Source organism: Lepisosteus platostomus, chromosome 19, assembly GCF_059453375.1.
Source record: "Lepisosteus platostomus isolate fLepPlt1 chromosome 19, fLepPlt1.hap1, whole genome shotgun sequence".
Lineage (NCBI taxonomy): Eukaryota > Metazoa > Chordata > Actinopteri > Semionotiformes > Lepisosteidae > Lepisosteus > Lepisosteus platostomus.
Window position 1 is genome coordinate 7716785 of NC_142629.1, and position 18691 is coordinate 7735475.

Genomic DNA, 18691 nt, shown 5'->3' on the forward strand with positions numbered 1-18691 from the left:
TTGTGAAAACAGATACAATCCAACAAAGCTATTTTCCCCATCTTCTATTTTATTAATTTCGGAGTGGTTAGGTTTGACAGGTTAGTACAAGTCCAGAGTTAACCTGGCATTCAAGAGTTGCATACCAGAAGCAATTTACAAAAAGTTATGAGAAACAATTTTGTTTCAACAGACCAATACACAGTATATATAACATAAAGCAGTCCATCCCTGGCTTGAGCACTTTTTAGACTAATTTTAAGAGTTGTGTAATCACATAAAAATCCACTGAGATGTGAAGAGCTACTCAAGTGCTTTAGCCAGGTTTAGTTTGGCATGTTGTATAGCAAAGCACTGTGCAACACATCTATAACCACCCATTATCAGGAAGCCCCTGTTCCTGGTAAGGGCTGTGGCAACCAAGAGCCTATTCTGGAAGCACAGTACGCAAGACAGGACTAGACCCTGGATGGGATTCCATTCCATCACAGGGAAATATCTACAACATGAATAACGTTTTAGGTTAAATGTGTACAAAAATGACCATCTCTTTCTTGGTAATACACTCAAGTTTATTTACATTAAAAAAAATCCATCTAGTGTTTCATTAGTTTGACAGTTCGTTCTGTGGAATGTTTTTTTTTTATCTGTGAACAAGTCATAATGCAGAGTAACAGGCAGAGCAGCGGAAATAAGCTAGACAGTTTACACAGAGCGTTTCCACTGATGCTTACTAGACACAAAAACCAAAGGCAGTGGAGCCACATCTAAAACAACAGCTCCTGTCCCCTAGAAACTATTAGGGCTTAAAACAGCAGGGAATATACCCTTGGTTAACAGTGCTGCCCCAAGTCAGACCAGAGTCCCTACATTGAAAGAAGCTCTTATACCCAGGCTGTGCACCCAGGACAAACCAAATTCTCTGACCAGTGTCTGCAATGCCAAACTGATCCACCCCACTATAGTGACAAATGAAATAGTTGACCTCTGCCACATTACAAACATCTTCCAGACAAAACAATTTCAACAGGAAATACCGTTAGCTCTAGTTTTAAAAAAGGAAAGAAAGGCCTTTTGTCATTCAGTAGTGTCTGCCTCTTCTGTAACAAATGTTACATTAAAATACATAACTACTGTCAATAACATGTCAAAAAGATTTTTTGTACATGGTGGTGTGTATTTTTCCAAGGCAATTCCTTTTTTGAGTTCACAAGCTAGTACTGTATTTATAAGGAACGATTCACATTTTTGGTACAAAAATCATTAGAAAACTCAAGATGTTGTGGTTTAGTTCTGGATATCCATTGGCTGAAAAGAAAAAAATCATTACACTTGCTTCAAAATACTAAAACTGAATATCCATCTGAATGACTTCAGAACCCAGTTTTGAGAATCATGGACATCAAAACTTACACAAGGAGGCAACAGTACAATTTATGTAGCATTACAAATCTTAACTATCCAAGGCTTAAATTAAACCAATTAAATATCCTCTTGAATAAGAATATGCTAAATAATGCAACAAACACGGCATCTTATATCTGTGAAGTCCACTTTCAGTGAGGTTTTAAACACAAGATTACAAGAGGGGAGAAAAATATACAGAAACAGTGAGTGCCTGTGAGTATCCTAAACAGTTCTTGAGAAACATTGGCTAGTGTTAAAAAAAACTTTTGCTACATCCTTCCAGCATGTTGCAGTCATCTCTTCAATAAATCTGAAACTGCTTTACACTCCACATAGAAGGAAAGCACATTGAATGTGCTTTCAACCTAAAACTCTTTTACACATTTCACTAATTGTATAATCCAGTTTTACACTATTTTAATATTCCAGACTTGCACTGATACTGAGTTGATATCAGTTTAAAGTACAAAAGAAAAAACAACCAAAAGCCTACTGACATTTTAATTATTCTGTATAGTCAAAAGCTCTTTTTTTCCCCAATTTGCACATTTACCCTTAATATGAGGCGCAGTAGGGGTAAAAACTTCAGCACAGTTTAACCAACCCCCACAAAAAATAATTTGGATCTAATCTACCTTCTTTTTAGAAAAAATAAAAGCATTGCTTACCAAAACAATATATAAGACCTAAATAAAAAAACTGCACAAAATATAAAGCCTTCAAAATTATGTTTATGAGATGTAGAGATACAGTTTTGCAATTGCACTTTTCCTTTACAAACCATTCCCTAGGGCTGTTTGGAAAATTAATGTCTAGATTAGAGGCAGATTTTTCAGATCACTGTATTTAATCTAGGACCTTGCTCTTGACCACCAGTCCATCAAAAAATAATGAAACAGAAGTAGTTCCTAGTTTTGCAACAGAAAACAGATCAGCTGGGAGTTATGTAGTCTCTCAGTATGCAAGATATGTCCAAAGGTTCATTTGACCTAAATGAACTATCTGAAATAAATGTTTGCTAGCTCCATTTATTAAAAAACTGATAGTGTCCATGTAAGATTCTGTTTGAGTATTTCTGTTATTACTGCCCTTTTTGGCTTACTTCCCTCATCAAGAAACATCACATTACTAGTCATGGTAATGATTTCCACATCCCCCTAATTTGCGACAAAATCACAGAACATTTCAGGCTTTTCACATTTTTGGAGGAACAAGAGAAATGTGCATTAAAGCACAAACACCTGCAGCTCTTGTGTTAAACCAAAAAATGAATCAAAGCTCATTGGTTTGCATAAAGAACTTCTTGTGCCTTAAACCATACTTCTTTTGTATAGATCAGCTCTTTTTGTAATTTTTTTTTATTTTACACACATGCTTGAGCAGCTGGAAATTCCCTCCACCTCTAGCAAAACAAAACCAAACAATTCTTTTATTATAACATCACAAGACAAACACTACTATTCAGATATACATTTGCTATAAGGATGCAACATTTGAAATTAAAATAGATGAAGTGTGTGAATAAAATACGTTTGGCATTAATTAACTGTGCAGAGACATTTTATCCTAGTCTTCACACCTCACAGTGTAAGGGAGTTTTAGCTGTCTTCTCAGTTTTTTACTGTGCAAAACAAGCTACAAAAAAAATCACCAGCACATAATACTGAACTTAAACCTCAATCAAAGGTTCATCTTAAAATTAGATAAGGTGAGGCTTGTCACAATCACAGTGGCCTAACATTGTTAATGTTTTTGTTAACGATGCACAAGTACTAATAAAACTACATCAAGAAAAGCAAAATGGTAGATGTGGAAATTTATTTCAGTGAAAAGTTTCATTTGTAAGCCGAGTGGCAACTTCTTTTTTAGACTGGCTCAGTTTTAGCTTCATCATAACCATGAATAATAATTACTGTCAATTTGTAATAACTGCCATACAAAGAAGTGAGTTATGGGGCTTTTTGCTGTATTTCATTTTCACCTTCATGACCAGCAAATTTTTCTGAACAATGAAATGAACAGCATTCCAGGTAGATCGAGAAGTCACAGGCTAATAAGATCTGAAATGGAACTGATAATGACATGGAAGCATGGTAATAGACATACACAAGGAGGAAGAAATGAGATTATTTCAGGTCAGCAGTCTATAGCTATTCCACTGAAATGAACACTGGAAAAAGTAAATCAGAAATGTCAAAGACATTCTTCTAAAACATTAGGAACCAAATCTTGCTTATTTTAGACCCCTGGATCCATGAAGTCTATCCAATACAGGTGACAGACGCCTTTTAAGTGAAACAGCTGCACAGCAGCACAAATGTGTTTGTTGCTCATTCTTTTTTAGAGGATTTTTTCCCCAACTACAATTGAAAGAACCACCCAAGAACTGTATTTCCCACCTGAGTGGGAATCGTAAATAAGGGGGATATACATTTATCAGCGTATAGAAGGCACATTAGGCCTTTTTCTAGTTTTCATTCATGCTAAATGTACACAGATCTAAACTTCTGAATGCTCTCAATAGGAAGGTCAACTGTACACACCTGAAATCATCAATGCAAATGAAAATTAAGTGATTTCTAGTAAGTCTATACTTGGCACGTGTACATGCAAAGCTTAGAAGCTCACGAGCTGCACAAGGCAGCTTGACTTTTTTAAAAGCAGAAATAAAGTACAGGGAGACACAGGTTTAGCAAGATTTAAAAGCCACTGGGGAAGAAAAAAACAAAACAAAAACGTTATATTTATCATGAGAGATAGAATTAGGCTACAGCTAGGCTTGTTTTAAAACTTCCTGTCCTTTAATCTCTCTTCAACTTTACAAACTGGTAGCAGCACCGCAAGACAGTCCCCCCCCACTGGGCAATGTTGCACAGATTCCCGTCTCCAGCAGCCTGCCTGGAGCGCTCAGTCAGTCTGGAGGATCATTGGTGGATGTTCATTCTCTTCATCCAGGCGCAGGGAGCTCAGGTCGTCCTCTAGGCCAGCGCCCCCCGTCGCTCCCTGATCCTCAGGGTAGCCTAGGGGATCAAGTAACACCCATCATTTTATAGAAATTTAGAGGTATAATCAAGCCTTAAATCAATTCTTTGAGACCTTCTGACCTAATCCTTATGCCTGGTTGTGATGGGGGTTATTCTTTTGCATCACTTACAGAAACAACACTGTACAACAGGAATATAGTAACCTGCTATCTTCGCTGCAGTAGCCCAGATTCTTTAAACATCACAAATATGCAAGCTGGCCAATATTAAGACTGTCTAATTAGTACTGGATAGGCAGGGGGCACATAAGGAGAAGCAAGGTAGGGATCTGAGAGGAGCAACTATAGTGTTATCTGGAGAATTCTGAAATACTCTTTACATATGGATTGATAGATCTCGCATCTGCATATCACCAGCTAACTTGTAAAAGGTAAAATAAAAAAACACCCCCTCATCAATGAAGATTTCCTGTCTTGTTTGTATTACCACTGATATTCCTTAAGCTCTTTAACAACAAGGGAGTGAGACTGATCAAGTATTCAGGGCAATTTCACCTTTTGCCACAGCGGCACTGTAGGTCTGTGCCACAAGTGGACGGTCATGTGCTGTCGGCTCAAGGATTTCATTGGCTGGCTCCACACTGCCATCCAATCTAAAAGGAGGCAAGTTAAACAGGAATGAGCAGACATCCACAGCTTTGATATTCCATCCCTTTCACAACATCAAAAATGTAATAATACAGTAATATAATTCTAAATTAATGTTAAAATTCCTTACTTTCCCTTAATATAAAAGTAATAGAATAACATAATTCTAAAATAGATTTATAATAATATAAAACTAAAATATAAAAGTTCAGAATAAATCAAAACCTTTTTTGCACCCTTCTACAAGTCGCTTCATGAAAGAAGGGTTACAACTGAAATCAGAGCCTTCAGATTAGTATGAAAAATTGCTTCTTTTTCTGGATTACACTGGACTGAGACATAGTGCTTAAACTGAGAAACCTAGCAGCAAACGTGTCTTACTTGTGCTGTTTCATTAGCGTGCACTCTCCACCCTCCTGTGGGTCCAGGTTATACATGTACAGGTAACCATCTGCCGCTGCCACCAACAGACGAGGGATCTTCTGGATTCTGATACAGTAAAGAAATCCACAAACATTCACTGTGAAATGCAGTCTAGCTGGCCTTAGAGGCACATTTTAAATCCTGCATTCAATTCCAGACCATGTTAATCTTATAACAATGGTGGAGAATTATCCAAAGCCTCGCCAAGATCTTTGTTCGGTTGTCGAATGGAAAAACCCTTTGGAAGAACACTGGCTGTTTCAGTTTCCAGTGTGAAAAGGGGCTGCCACCTTAATTAGAAATTAACATGCCGTCTTCCATCTCTGCTTTAAGCATTGTCCAAATACAGATTCTGTAATGCTAATTTTGGAAAATGCGATTACTGCATTGTTGTCACAATGCAGTAAAAGTATTGTGTTAAGAATGCAGTAAAAGTTTGCACAACTAAAAGAATAGTAACTCTGAACGCACATATATGCAACATGACATTTCACACCGCTTAGATAAGCTGTTGATTTACTTGGGAAACTGAATGACAAAGCTTTACATTCGTAGCTTTTTAACAAAGTGGACTAACAAGTACAAGGTGACAACATAGTTTAAGCTTCCAAAAAAAATAAACTGCTTCAGAATGACAATGCACAAAGCTGTCTATAAGGAAGCTGAACACTGAGAAAACACTTAATCAACTTGTCAGCATGAATTAAAAACAAAGGTGCAATTTTTCTTTCGATTCAGGGCATCATTAATTGGTCAACATGCTGTTAAATCTGCTTTCCTGTAGTTTCTTCCGGTCAAGCATCACAATTTCAGTCAATCTAAGCTTTTGATGAGATTGTACAGTTTTAAGCCCGGTTTACTGAAATAATGCTCAATGGATTTAAAATGACCTCATGATTCATGGTGACTTCATAGGACTGTAGGTGCTCATTCACTATGGTCCATTCAGAATGCAACTATTTCTACAATTAAAATGTGGAAGCAGTATTATATGTATACCAGTTTTTCCAAGTTAAAACAAAGCAAAGTCTCTCTCTTTTTCACCTCTACACAGTTGTATTATTACTCACGTGGCAAGTGCACAGATATTCTTGTGCCCCGAAAATGGCAGTCTTACAGTAGCAAATGCCCTGCCCTGGTTGAACATTTCTGTGACTTGGGCTGGCAAGTAACTGGTGGATGCCATCAAGACCTTTCCAAAGTAACCAGTCCAAGTTGTGGGTTCTTCCTGGGGCCTGTAGAGTAAGGAAAGGAAGAAAAACAACCCCAAAGAATAATTATTCGGATGACAGAAAAATGACAGGAAAAAGTGATTAGTGCCATGAAATCTCGCTCAGACACACGTAACAGAATCATTATTCTTTTTCAATAGTATAGATTGTTTTTACTTCCAAGAACATCTTGTCAATAAAATCCATATAGGTATATTAACAAGAGACATTAGCAAATGTGGTTTAAATAGTAGCTTTGGAACCTCTTGAAAAAGGAACAGTTAAGCCTGAAGTTCCTCCAGCTAGGCTCTAGGGCAGTGATTCTCAAAGTGTGATCCACGTGTGCCAGGTGGTCCACGAGCTGAGCTAATCATCTTTCTTAAAAAGCAAGTCTACACTGTTTAAGTCAGAGGAAAGAATATTGCAGCGGGCTCCCCCTAGGAGCACTGGTAAGAACTGCAAGCTGTAAATAGTGGGAGGAGGGACTTGTGTGTTGGTTCTAGGTATCGGGGTTTCACCAGCCGTTAAGGGGACTGTGTGTCAGTAACAGGGCGAGCAGCAGCCTAGTCGTAGGCTTGGCTGGCTTGAGGGTCTGCCGAAAGGGCAAGGTTTCCATTCATTCTCCTTGGCTGTACCCTTCTGTTGCCTTTGTGTTTTAATGAAGCTTGAGTTATGGCGGACCACCTCGCCTCTTCATTCTCCCCATCAGCGCCTATCGCTTCAGTGTTTTAGTTTTATGCACCACGAATGAAATTATGTCACATATTGAAAACCAGAGAGTCAGTTTGGCAGTGACATCCTTGCCGCCCTGCAGCAGTCTATTGTTGTTAGTGATGCACGGGTCGGCTTTTTTTTTACCCGCACCCACATGACCCGATTTAAAATGATAAAAGTACTGACCCAAAGCCAGTCCAAACCCACTCCATTGGAAATTACACCAAACAATATTCGAATATTCATTTGATCAACACTTATTGAAACGGCATATCCGGATTCCTTGTTTTAAACAGACTAAAGTAGCCTAGCCTTGTGACTGTCATTTTTGTAAAGTGCTTCACAATCGATGCAGATAACGTAACCTGTGCTTTTTTCTTTTGTTGTGCTGACTAGCTTGCCAAAAGTCTCCCACCTGGTTCTTTTGTCGCTCTCTCTTCTTTATTTTCATCTCACTGTTCTGGAGTTGTGTCCTGATCTTCTCTAACGAGGTTGCCATTACTGTATGTTTTTTTCTTTGTAATACAATGTTGTCTGCTTATGTTTTCTAGCACTTTGCCTTGTGACACAACCAATTGGGGCTTAAATATGGTAAAACGGTTTTAAACCTTAAAATCACTTTAATTAAAGATACAAATAATAAGTTTTCTGCAATATTTTGCTTTTGGTCATACATCAACCCTGCTCCTGCTCAACCCGATCTAAAATCTTTTTTTTAACCCGAGTCAACCCACGCATCACTAGTTGTCATGATTGCGTGGTTACGCTGTTTACGTTTTGATATGCGAGTGTGGTTCAACCGTTGCACTTATAATTGTTCGTACTGTTTTATTCTTACTTTTGAAGATCTTACTTTGAGTTTGAAAGTTTAAGGTGTAATTTAAAGAAGCAGACGAAGCAGAAAAGTTATTATGGAGCACTGCCTCAAATCTGGGACTCTTAAACGCAAATATAACAACGATGGTGACAGCACAAATGCGAGTAAGATGCAGACTAGAAGTGAAAATGCGAGTGAGGTCATTTGTGAACCATACCAGCAGTGCTGTAATTCTAATTCCAACAGCTTGATAAATGTGATGTGCAAGGAAGCAGAAGGTGTGCTTGATGTGATGTGCTGGTCTGCTTCCGGACATGAGACTAAAGTTGTCCAGCTTAGATCCAGAAAACACTTCTCCGATTGCTCAACAAAAGCAGCTCCATTCTTCACATTATCTTTTTAGGTAATAAAAACATTTGTAAAATATGCAGCTTTGTTTGTAAAAATATCAGTACTTTTAATCAACTTTAATTCAATATTAGTTATTTTTTGTACATTAATAGGTAATGATTTTCACAGGGTAAGAAGTGGACGTAGGCATAGGTGGTCCACCGCATCTGTGTCTTGGTGTAAGTGGTCCGCGGACTATAGAACTTTTGAGAATCACTGCTCTAGGCGATGTGGTACCTAAATCTGAAAACACTCATCTGAAACTCAGTGCCTTTTACAAACATTCAGTGTTTGCCACATGTGTAACACACATCTTGTACACCAAACTTACTTCTCTTTCTGTGTCTCCAGCTTAAAGATATGGACAGTCTCTGTGTTACTGGAAGCAGAAAGAAATAGTCCTTCCATACTGAATGCGAGAGAACAGATACTAACACACCTAGAAAACAAAAAAAACAGGTATATTTTTGCAACTACCAATTTGTTCTTGTTATTTCTAGAAATTCTCGAGTATGCAAGTGATAGACACTCAGACATCCCAAAACACTCATGTATCATTGCCCAAAACACTTCCACTCATTACTGCGTTTGTGAAAACAAAGCCTCAGTGTACCAGTATGTGACTTATCCCTCTTTATCTGCTACCCAAGCCTAATTCTTTGATACAGGCATTATATAAATTATTCATTATGTTATCAACTGTCAACTATCAGATCAGGCTGTAAGCAAAACCTACACTGGAATGGAAGGTCTGATATTTCAAAAGATATAAGTTAGAGGAGATCAAGTCAACTGGAATTTCTCCAGATGATAGCTGTTGTGGGCAGCTGGACATAAATTTGTATAGGAACAAGTAATAGGTTTATTCCATACTAACAATCTTAACAACTTTCGCCCCATCTCCAACTTACCCTTTCTCTCTAAAATTCTAGAACGTGCTGTCACACTTCAGTTACATAACCACCTCATGACAAACAACCTTTTTGAACCCCTCCAATCTGGCTTCCGTCAACTTCACAGCACAGAAACCGCCCTAGTCAAAGTCACCAACGATCTCCTAATAGCTTCTGATTCTGGTTCTCTTTCCATACTCATCCTTCTTGATCTCAGTGCTGCCTTTGACACTGTTGACCATAACATCTTGCTTTCTCGTCTCGAGACTGTGTTTGGAGTCTCTGACACTGCCCTCAAATGGTTTAAGTCTTACCTCACTGATCGCTGTCACTTTGTCTCTCTCAATGGGTACAGGTCTGAAATTGGTCTTGTCAAGTCTGGTGTCCCTCAGGGCTCAATACTAGGCCCCTTGCTCTTCAGCATTTACATGTTCCCACTTGGTCAGCTTTTAAGATCACATGGCCTCAGCTTTCATTTTTACGCTGACGATACTCAAATATACATCCATACCAAACCCGACACTGATGTGGCTGTCTCTATTCTATCTAATTGCATCTCTGACATAAAAATTTGGATGACTCAAAACTTCCTTCATCTTAACTGTGACAAGACTGAAGTCATGCTTATTGGTACCCCCCATCAACTTCGTCAAGCCAGTCCTGTAACCCTGTCTGTAGATGGCTCTGTACTTGAGCTCAAATCAAAATTGAAAAACCTTGGGGTTATATTCGATTCTGGCTTAACATTCGACCCACATGTACAGCATACTGTCAAAACATCTTTTTTTCACCTTAGAAATATCGCAAGACTACGCCCTATGCTATCATTAACTGTGGCTGAAAAGCTGATCAACATATTTGTATTCTCTCGAATTGACTACTGCAATGCTCTGCTCCCTGGGGTATCTAAATCTACTCTGAACAAGCTGCAGTATGTCCAAAATTCAGCAGCCAGAATCCTGACCAGATCTAGTGCAAGTGTTCACATTACTCCTATCCTGGAGTCCTTGCACTGGCTTCCGGTCAAATTCCGCGTAGACTTTAAAATCCTCATGCTCACCTACAAGGCTTTACATGGCTTGGCACCTCAATACCTGTCTGAACTTTTATCGCCCTACTCCCCACCTCGCAACCTCCGCTCTTCAAATTCTGCCCTCCTTACTGTCCCCCAAGCCCGTCTACATTGTATGGGCGACAGGGCCTTCTCCTGCTATGCCCCCAAGCTCTGGAACTCCTTGCCCAAGGATATTAGAGAGTCACCTTCTCTAAACTCCTTCAAATCCAGACTCAAAACCCTCCTTTTCAGAAAAGCCTTTACTTAACTGGTTCCATTCTTCACCCCTCTGCTCTTCTTAATACCATCTTCCACGGTCTCCTCTATTGTTATTGTTGTATTGTTGTAATTATAATTGTGTCCTGTCTTGTGAAATTGTCTTATTTATTGTTGTAGTCTTCTTATTTATTGTTATTGTCATCCTGTAAAGCGCTTTGAGAAGCCACCTTTAAAGGCGCTATATAAAATAAAGTTTATTATTATTATATTATAAAAGAGAAGAAAGAAACAACATTTCGTCTGTGGAGCCTTCTTTGGGTGTGAGAAGGCTCCACAGCCGAAATGTTGCTTTTTCTTTCTTCTCTTTTCAGCATGGAATAAACCCATTACTTGTTCCTTTGCAGCCTACGCATGCTGACACATCTACCCACCTGAAATACTATAAATTTGTATATATTCTACAGTGATTTTTAATGCACAATGAGAGCTATTTTTACAAGTTTTTATTTTGTTTTACATTCTATGACCTGCACGTGATGTTTTAGCAAAAACGTGAAATATGATTAATCTGTAAAGCAGCTGAGTCTAAAATGTTGCACAAAATACTATCCCACCACTATTAAGAAGGCTCAACTGATGAAGAAAACTACACCGTTGCTTCATTAAGAAATATCATGAGCTAAAAGGCAATGGAACTGAATGTCATAAAAAAGGTTTCCATTAACTACTTCGGTAACTTAATAAGAATTATGTATTACTGAATGTTGAAACAGCAGAGTGTGATCAAAGACTTCTGCCCACCTTTTCACTCCCCTCCTGAACTCAAAGAGTTTCTGTCCTTCTGGAATGGAAAACACTCGGATCACAGTTCCCTGGAGAGATTGCACAATGAGACAATGGGAACCTCCTGCAGTCAACACTCAGAATCTTTACTATACCTAGACTGCCATATGTCATGGTATACTGTGCTGTTGTCAAATAACGCCAGCACTTAAAAGTGAATCAATGGTAACACCTGCAGGCTAAGAACTATTACTCTTTTATTTAATCTCTTCATGCAGATTCAAAGCGTCTGCAACAGCATTCAAACATGATCCATTTAGATGAGGAAAAAAAAAAGATTCAAAATCAATCACAGCAGACATAACATTTTAAGCCAAATCACCAAAAGAAATACACCTCATATAAATTACCACAACATTAGATAAGAATAACCTGAAATGTAAAATTTCCTAATTTTACTGACTTCTCTTTTTTGATTGTATTGTGGACATAAGACACCAGTCTCTTAAGGTAATGTAATAATGCCAGGAGCTTAAGGGTCTCCTTGACAATTCAGCTTTCCGTATGGGCAGTTTCTTGTGTACAGAGAGGGGGTTTACTGAGTTGGCTGGCCTTGAAAAACAAAGCCGCTCTATCTGTTTTGTCCTTCATCTGCTTCACAGAATGTAACCTCAAATCCTACTCCCCATTCTTCTTGGAATTCTAAAAAACAACAAAGCATTTCACTTCACTGTCTGGGTGAGGCTTTCTGAGGCAGCACAAGGGGGTAGATGGGAAAAGAAATTCAAGCAAAGCACCACACAACAATGCCATGAAACTGGCATCCTGAGTTAGCATAAGCTTAAAAGTTAATGAAAGTAAAAGACTCAGTGTGCAGACCTTCTCTGAGGCTGTTGCGAGCTTGGAGCCACTTGCATCGAAAGCCAGCGCTGCCAAGGGACTGTCATGGGCTGGGATCATATTAGCAGCACGCTAGAAAACAGGGAGGTATCTGATTACTTGACAGTACAAAGCTTACCCATCACTTACTGTAAATTACTGATCAGAAGTTTCAAATTTTAAACTTTCTGTACACAGTTGTGAAGTGCTGAAACAATGGCAGTTCCTTTTCATTAAAAAAAAAACACATGACCAGTATGCATCATCATCTTATGTTTACTTTCAGTTCATAATTTCTTCCAGTAACAAAAGCATGCTTGGATTTATTCCCTTACTTTACAAATTGACACTTTAATTACAACCTGAAACAACTGACATACAAAAATTAAATATCCACTTACTCCTTCATAATTCTCAAATTTGCTCATTGCTGTGCAACACCTAGTGTGCAATAATTCAAGGTTACTAGCTATTTTGTTGTCTCTTCCAAAAACACTGGAGAAGGATTATTTTCAAAGTTATGCTTTACTTCAACATCACAATAAGTAGGTTAGCAATAAAAGTACTATTTCGGATAGAAAGGGCTCATGCTAGAAATATTTAGTTTTTTTTCCAATGTGTAATGTTATCTTGAACCCACTGATCTGTCTGAGCATTCAAGCAGTTGGTTTCAGTACTCCTACTTAGACTGTGGTCTACACAGACAGCTGACAAGAAGCTTGGAGACCACTTTTAATAAATAAGTAGTAGGTATAAAGTGATTTTTAATTCTCTGCTGTTTTTAAGTAGACTGTGAAAACATATAACAATAACATTAATAAATAAAGAAAATTCTTAGTTTCCTGAAAGAAAGTTTTCTTCTGTTGTATATAGAACCAGAAGGAGCCACAAAATACACAGTAGGGCAAATAATTAAATAGGTCCCCACACAGGAGTAAGTTACTTACCAGATTGATTGTGTCAAAAACTTGCACTTCTCCTATTGATGCACTACCAGGATACCCCAAGTAGCAATTATCATTGTTGATTGACAGTGCACACAGGCCTACAGAAAAGATGTTGAGGATTAGATACTGCCACAATAAAATAAAATAGATATCTGTCAGTTCTTCTCCAAACTGCTCGGCCTCTGAGACAGGGGTCGAGTTTCCGTTGTTTCTGCTTTTAAGCACTCCAATATACAGAAATGTTCAAGGTAAATACTAGCTCACACTCCAGAAATATTCTTAAATCTTGCAGCTGCCAGACAAAGGAAGTGAAACCACAGGGTGGGCCATCAATATTTTTATACGAGCACCATGTTCCTTCTTCATTTCTGATTCTACAAATATTCTATTGTGCAAACTCTGCAAGATACTCTATTTTGTTTTAGTTTAAATGTATTAGATGTGCTGAGGAACTCCTCCTCAAATATGGGAATTAACTCTAAATGCGTACTGCTAAGAAGTGCAGACCTATAGCCATGAACAGAACACTTAGGCCTGTTTAATAGTAGTTGCCCTCCTCTCCATGTTTCCTCACATCTCCATGTGAAGGATCTAATCAGAAAACATTAGTAGAAATATGCAAAACTATGTGTAGAACAATTCTGTATGTCTTTGTCCTCTGGCTTCTCCTTTCTTTAACTTATAAATACATAAGCTCTTGACAGATAGGCCTTTTCATTTTACAACAATCCACAATCCAGTACAGAGCTACAAAAAAACCGCAATGCCTACCTGAAGGGTTAGGTGGGGTCTCTCTTATGGTATGCAGTACTTTCATATCTCGGATATTGTGGATATAAAGAGATTCTTCCAGGCATACTATCAGCCTCTGCAGAAATAAAGTAGTATTAAAAAAATTAAAACTTTGTGTAACAGGTTAATTCCAGTATAGAATAACTTAATCCAAACTATACTTCTCATAGGAGAGAATCCTTGATTTCAGTGTCCTGTAATAACAGTACATTTGACATTTTATAGGCCCAATCATAAAGCAGAATACATGCAGCTTATATTTTGGTAAGCAATTACTCTTCTAGCTGTTAATGGATCACAGAGATGCTTAAATACGGTATAAATAATACTGTCACATAGCTGCTATTTAGAATGAAGGCAAACATCTGAATATCAAACACCAAAATATGGTAACTCTAAACTGCAATAAAAATGCAATAAACTTATCGGACATGGAATGGGATAAATGGCATTAAAACAAAAGGCATAATCCCTAATCTACAAACTGACTGTCAAATCTTTTTAAATTTCTTCTAACAAATAACATAAAATCAGATATTACCACCATATTTCTCTGTAAAATGTTTCACCCAATAGGTGAACCTTTTACCTGTCTATTGAGCTTCACAGCCAAGATGGTATTGGAATAGCTGTAGTTGCAAATCTCTGTCCCTTTCTTAAAGTGACACACTTTGAGCTTCCTGGGTGCTTTAAGGCTAACAATTGCAACCAGACTGCTTGAGAACAGTCTTTCCACAATGCACACATCTTCGGTATCAGCTGAAGGGAAAAAGGAGGAGAACAATGATGTTGCAAAGAACAGGTTAAATGGTCAAAAGTGCCTTCCATAGCTGTCCAAATGCCAAGTGTTACAAACATACAGTGTGAAAGAATCCCGAAACAGTAAACTACAGTATGTAACAGTAAACCAGGTCACATGTACTCCAGTTTGCCAACCTTGAAATATTGTTTTTACTGTCGGAGACCATTTCATCTATACAAACATCTTTTTATGGACGCAACTTTCTAGAAGAAATGGTGAGCAGAGGAATGCCTCATAACAGGTATTTATGAGCATCCTGAGACCAGGAGTTCACTCACTCACCGCATGTTTCAATGCATTTTTCTTTCCTTCAAGCCACAAATGCAAAACCTATAACACTGTTTTTTCATCAGCTATACTTTTATTGTATTTTGAAGATTTACAGTAATTAACCCTTTTTTACAAATGATATATACTGCAACTCTGCATTGTTAACCTGAAAATCAACTGTATACAATTAAATCTGAAGCTGTCCAACGCCAGTAACACTGATCCTATAAAATATATTCTACCATCATAAAGTACATTACACCTGATGCATGTCCTTATATAGCCAATAACTTTCATTGAAATCCTCTGCATACCACAGCACGTTTGTTATTAGCTTACTTCAAATTGTCATCTAGTGACTTTTTATTTTTCCTGCTGCCTCATTTTAACATATACTTTCACACAGGAACCACAGATACACCTCAAACAGGTCTGTTCTCTCTCTTCCTGAAGGAAAAAAATCAAGTGACAACTGTGCCACACATTAAAATGCAATTCAAGACCCCAGCCTTTTCTCTTTTGCTAGAATTTAATTCATTTCAACCTCTTGTTAGCAGTTTTACCACTTTGCAAACCGATCTTGTGAAATTTCAGGAGCTAAACTAAAGGTGGACCTGGTCTATACTGGCAAGGGAGATCTACACCCCCAGCATGATAACAGGACACACCATGCGGTACAAGTTTGTGTTCTTCAGAAAGATGTTTGAAAAGAGGTTATGACTACATGTGTATTATTGATCCCCTGGCTCAGTTCATAGGACAGGGATGTACACAGGTAAGGGGTGTTATCCCCCATGTCTGGGCTAAATTTGCCAGTAGCCATGTCACCCTGCAATTCACATCTGGCAACCCACTGAAGCTAAGCAGGTGTGAGCCTAGGTCAATTCCCCAGATGGGTGACCTCCTGGGAAAAGCTAAGGTTGCTGCTGGAAGAGGTGTTTGTGGGGCCAGCAGGGGGCGCTCACCCTGCGGTCTATGTGGGTCCTAATGCCCCTGTATAGTGACGGGGCTTCATCACTCTGTTCTCCTCTCCACTGAGAACTGGTGTGTGGTGAGCGTTCAGGCGCACTATGGTTGCCGTTGCATCATCCAGGTGGGGCTGCACATTGGTGGTGGTGGAGGGGAGTCCCCATTACCTGTAAAGTCCTTTGAGTGGAGTATCCAGAAAAGCGCTATATCTGTGTAAGCAATTATTATGATTAAATTTCAATCAGTTTGTACAATCTGGTCTCCACAAGCTCCCACTTAATTAATTTAGTGACAAATGTCTCACTTCTACACCCGATCTCCTGTGTATTGGGGCTGCTGGCACACAAAGGTTGCTACGTGTTACCCAAGTGAGTACTGCTCTTCAGTGATGGATAAAATGAAAAACATTCTTTCGTATATGTAAAGCGCTGTAAAATTGCAAGTAACTATAAAGCTATTCTGACTACTAATACTGTTTTTTCCTCACAAAGCTCCCAACAGTACTTTAAACTTTGTGACTGCAGCAAGTGATAAAAAAGTGAATCATGAATGTAAAAAGTTCTTTTTACTCCAGAAGGACTTTAGTAACACATAACCTAGACAGTGCAGAATTGCAAGTAAATCTTACTTACTGCATTCATATATCTGTTCTAGTTTATCAACTGACGACAGGGAGAAGAACTTATAGCCAGATTTGGTGCCAACCGCTAAGGACCTGCAAAGGGAAATTAAATATTTTAACTTTTGAGAAGGACGGGACATTGTTTTCCACATTCCGCACTAAATTAAAAGTGTTTCTGGTTAAAATAATATAATGCACTTTTATAAATAAAGATAAATAAGATCTTGCCTGCACTCACTCTGTTCCATTTTTATTAACAGTTAACTTGCATGTAATTTCAGTTTAAACAATACAATTATTTTACAATACATGGTTATTTTTCCATTCACATATTCCCAAATTATATTACCAATGTAACCTACAGTACAAGAGGCAGGGTTACAACACAACCACCAGAAAGTATATACTGTTTTGCACTGTGGCACTGAATTGATGAAGCCTTGATGCAAAGCAGTTGAAACTAATTATTAATAAAAACAGGGAAAAAAAACATTTAACAGAATCAGGCTAAAACCACCTTTTAAAAAGCACCATTACGCGAGTCCTGGTTTGTCGAAATTGCTAAAAAACTGCGATTACCATCTATACCCGTTTAAAAAGGAAGATCAAACAATAGAACACAGAACTTCCTGCTTATCGAAAGATATTGTAAGTGCACGTGTTGACGGAGGCTAGCAAAGTGCAGTATTAGATCGCTTCAAAAACTAAACATTGTAAAACAACACCAATTACAAGGGATGGGGGACTACTTAATGGAATATCAAGAGCAACAGGCTAGAATAAAGGCCACACAAACTTTGAGGCTCCAATAATCCCTGATCAAACCAGGGCCATTTTAGTGTTACACTAGCATAAAGAATAACTTGGCCTAGTGCACGTAGTTTGCCATTATAGTTCGTAAACGGGGACTTGAAAGGAATGTTCTAAATTAAAATTTGCCTTAATTTCGAGCGTTGTTGAAAATATTTCCTTAGGCCCTTCAGTCTCAGCTGACCTGTTGCACTTCTTTAAAAAATCGTCGCTCACTGCAAGTGCAACGCTGGTTTCGAGAATTCTAGCTGCGTGCTCAGGCACATCTTAAAAACGACACTTGAAAGAGCAAAAACCATACCCAAATCATACGTCCAACATGCTCCCCAGACCTTTATAACATGCCTACATCGTGAATAACAGCAATGCTGAATCCGAAAACGTGCTTTGTCATTTCACGCGTTGGGTCTTGTAAAGACAGTAGTCAGCTCGCCCGACATCGACACACATAAAAATACAATAATAAACACCTGAGCCTCTTTTGTGATTTCACAGCATTATTATTTGAACTACGCTATTCCAGAAATGGCACAACGCGAAAACATGACCACGACTACCCACCGTAAGAGGTGTCTTTATTTTATATGCATGTCTGTTGACGGAAATATTGGGTAGCCTTTTTATTAGCTTAAGTTCTGTCACTAAAATAATTAATGACTACCGCCTGAACATCACTAACAGACCAATTTAAGCGTCTCCTGGAGCCTACAGGCCCCTCTATCCCCGTCGTTTCTGTGACCCTATCCCCTGACCCTCCTTACGTGTTGTCCTGGTTGAAGTTGGCAAAGAGGAGCTGGCTGCAGCCGGCCTCCCCGCTCTGACTGGCCAGGTTCATGGGCTCCACAGCATCTACAGATATAACATCAGCAGGAATTACAGCAATCGTCGTTCGGATGCTAAAATCCTCCCCGCATAGTCAACACTCGTCACCACCGCATCCTCTCCGCTAGTTTCCCCGATTGTTGTTGTTTTGCTCAGGCTCTGTTGCCTGTTGTCTCCGCGCATGCGCGTTAGGGCCAGTGCGCTGTGGACCAAACCACAATAGCCCGTTTGAGGTGGATAACAAATTGCTGATTCTG

General features: G+C 38.7%; 1 protein-coding gene across 1 annotated transcript; it reads right to left on the reverse strand.

Annotated features, from left to right (window-relative positions):
- Positions 1-31: 31 nt before the first annotated feature.
- wipi2 (WD repeat domain, phosphoinositide interacting 2) lies at positions 32-18625 on the reverse strand. Its single transcript, XM_088612790.1, has 12 exons — positions 18374-18625; positions 16813-16895; positions 14729-14898; positions 14119-14215; positions 13348-13445; positions 12401-12493; positions 11540-11610; positions 8904-9011; positions 6511-6675; positions 5399-5506; positions 4925-5022; positions 32-4406 (listed from the first exon to the last, which is right to left on the reverse strand). The coding sequence occupies exons 1-12, from the start codon at positions 18445-18447 to the stop codon at positions 4294-4296; spliced, it is 1278 nt and encodes a 425-aa protein (XP_088468916.1). The 5' UTR covers positions 18448-18625; the 3' UTR covers positions 32-4293.
- Between the last annotated feature and the right edge of the window lie 66 nt (positions 18626-18691).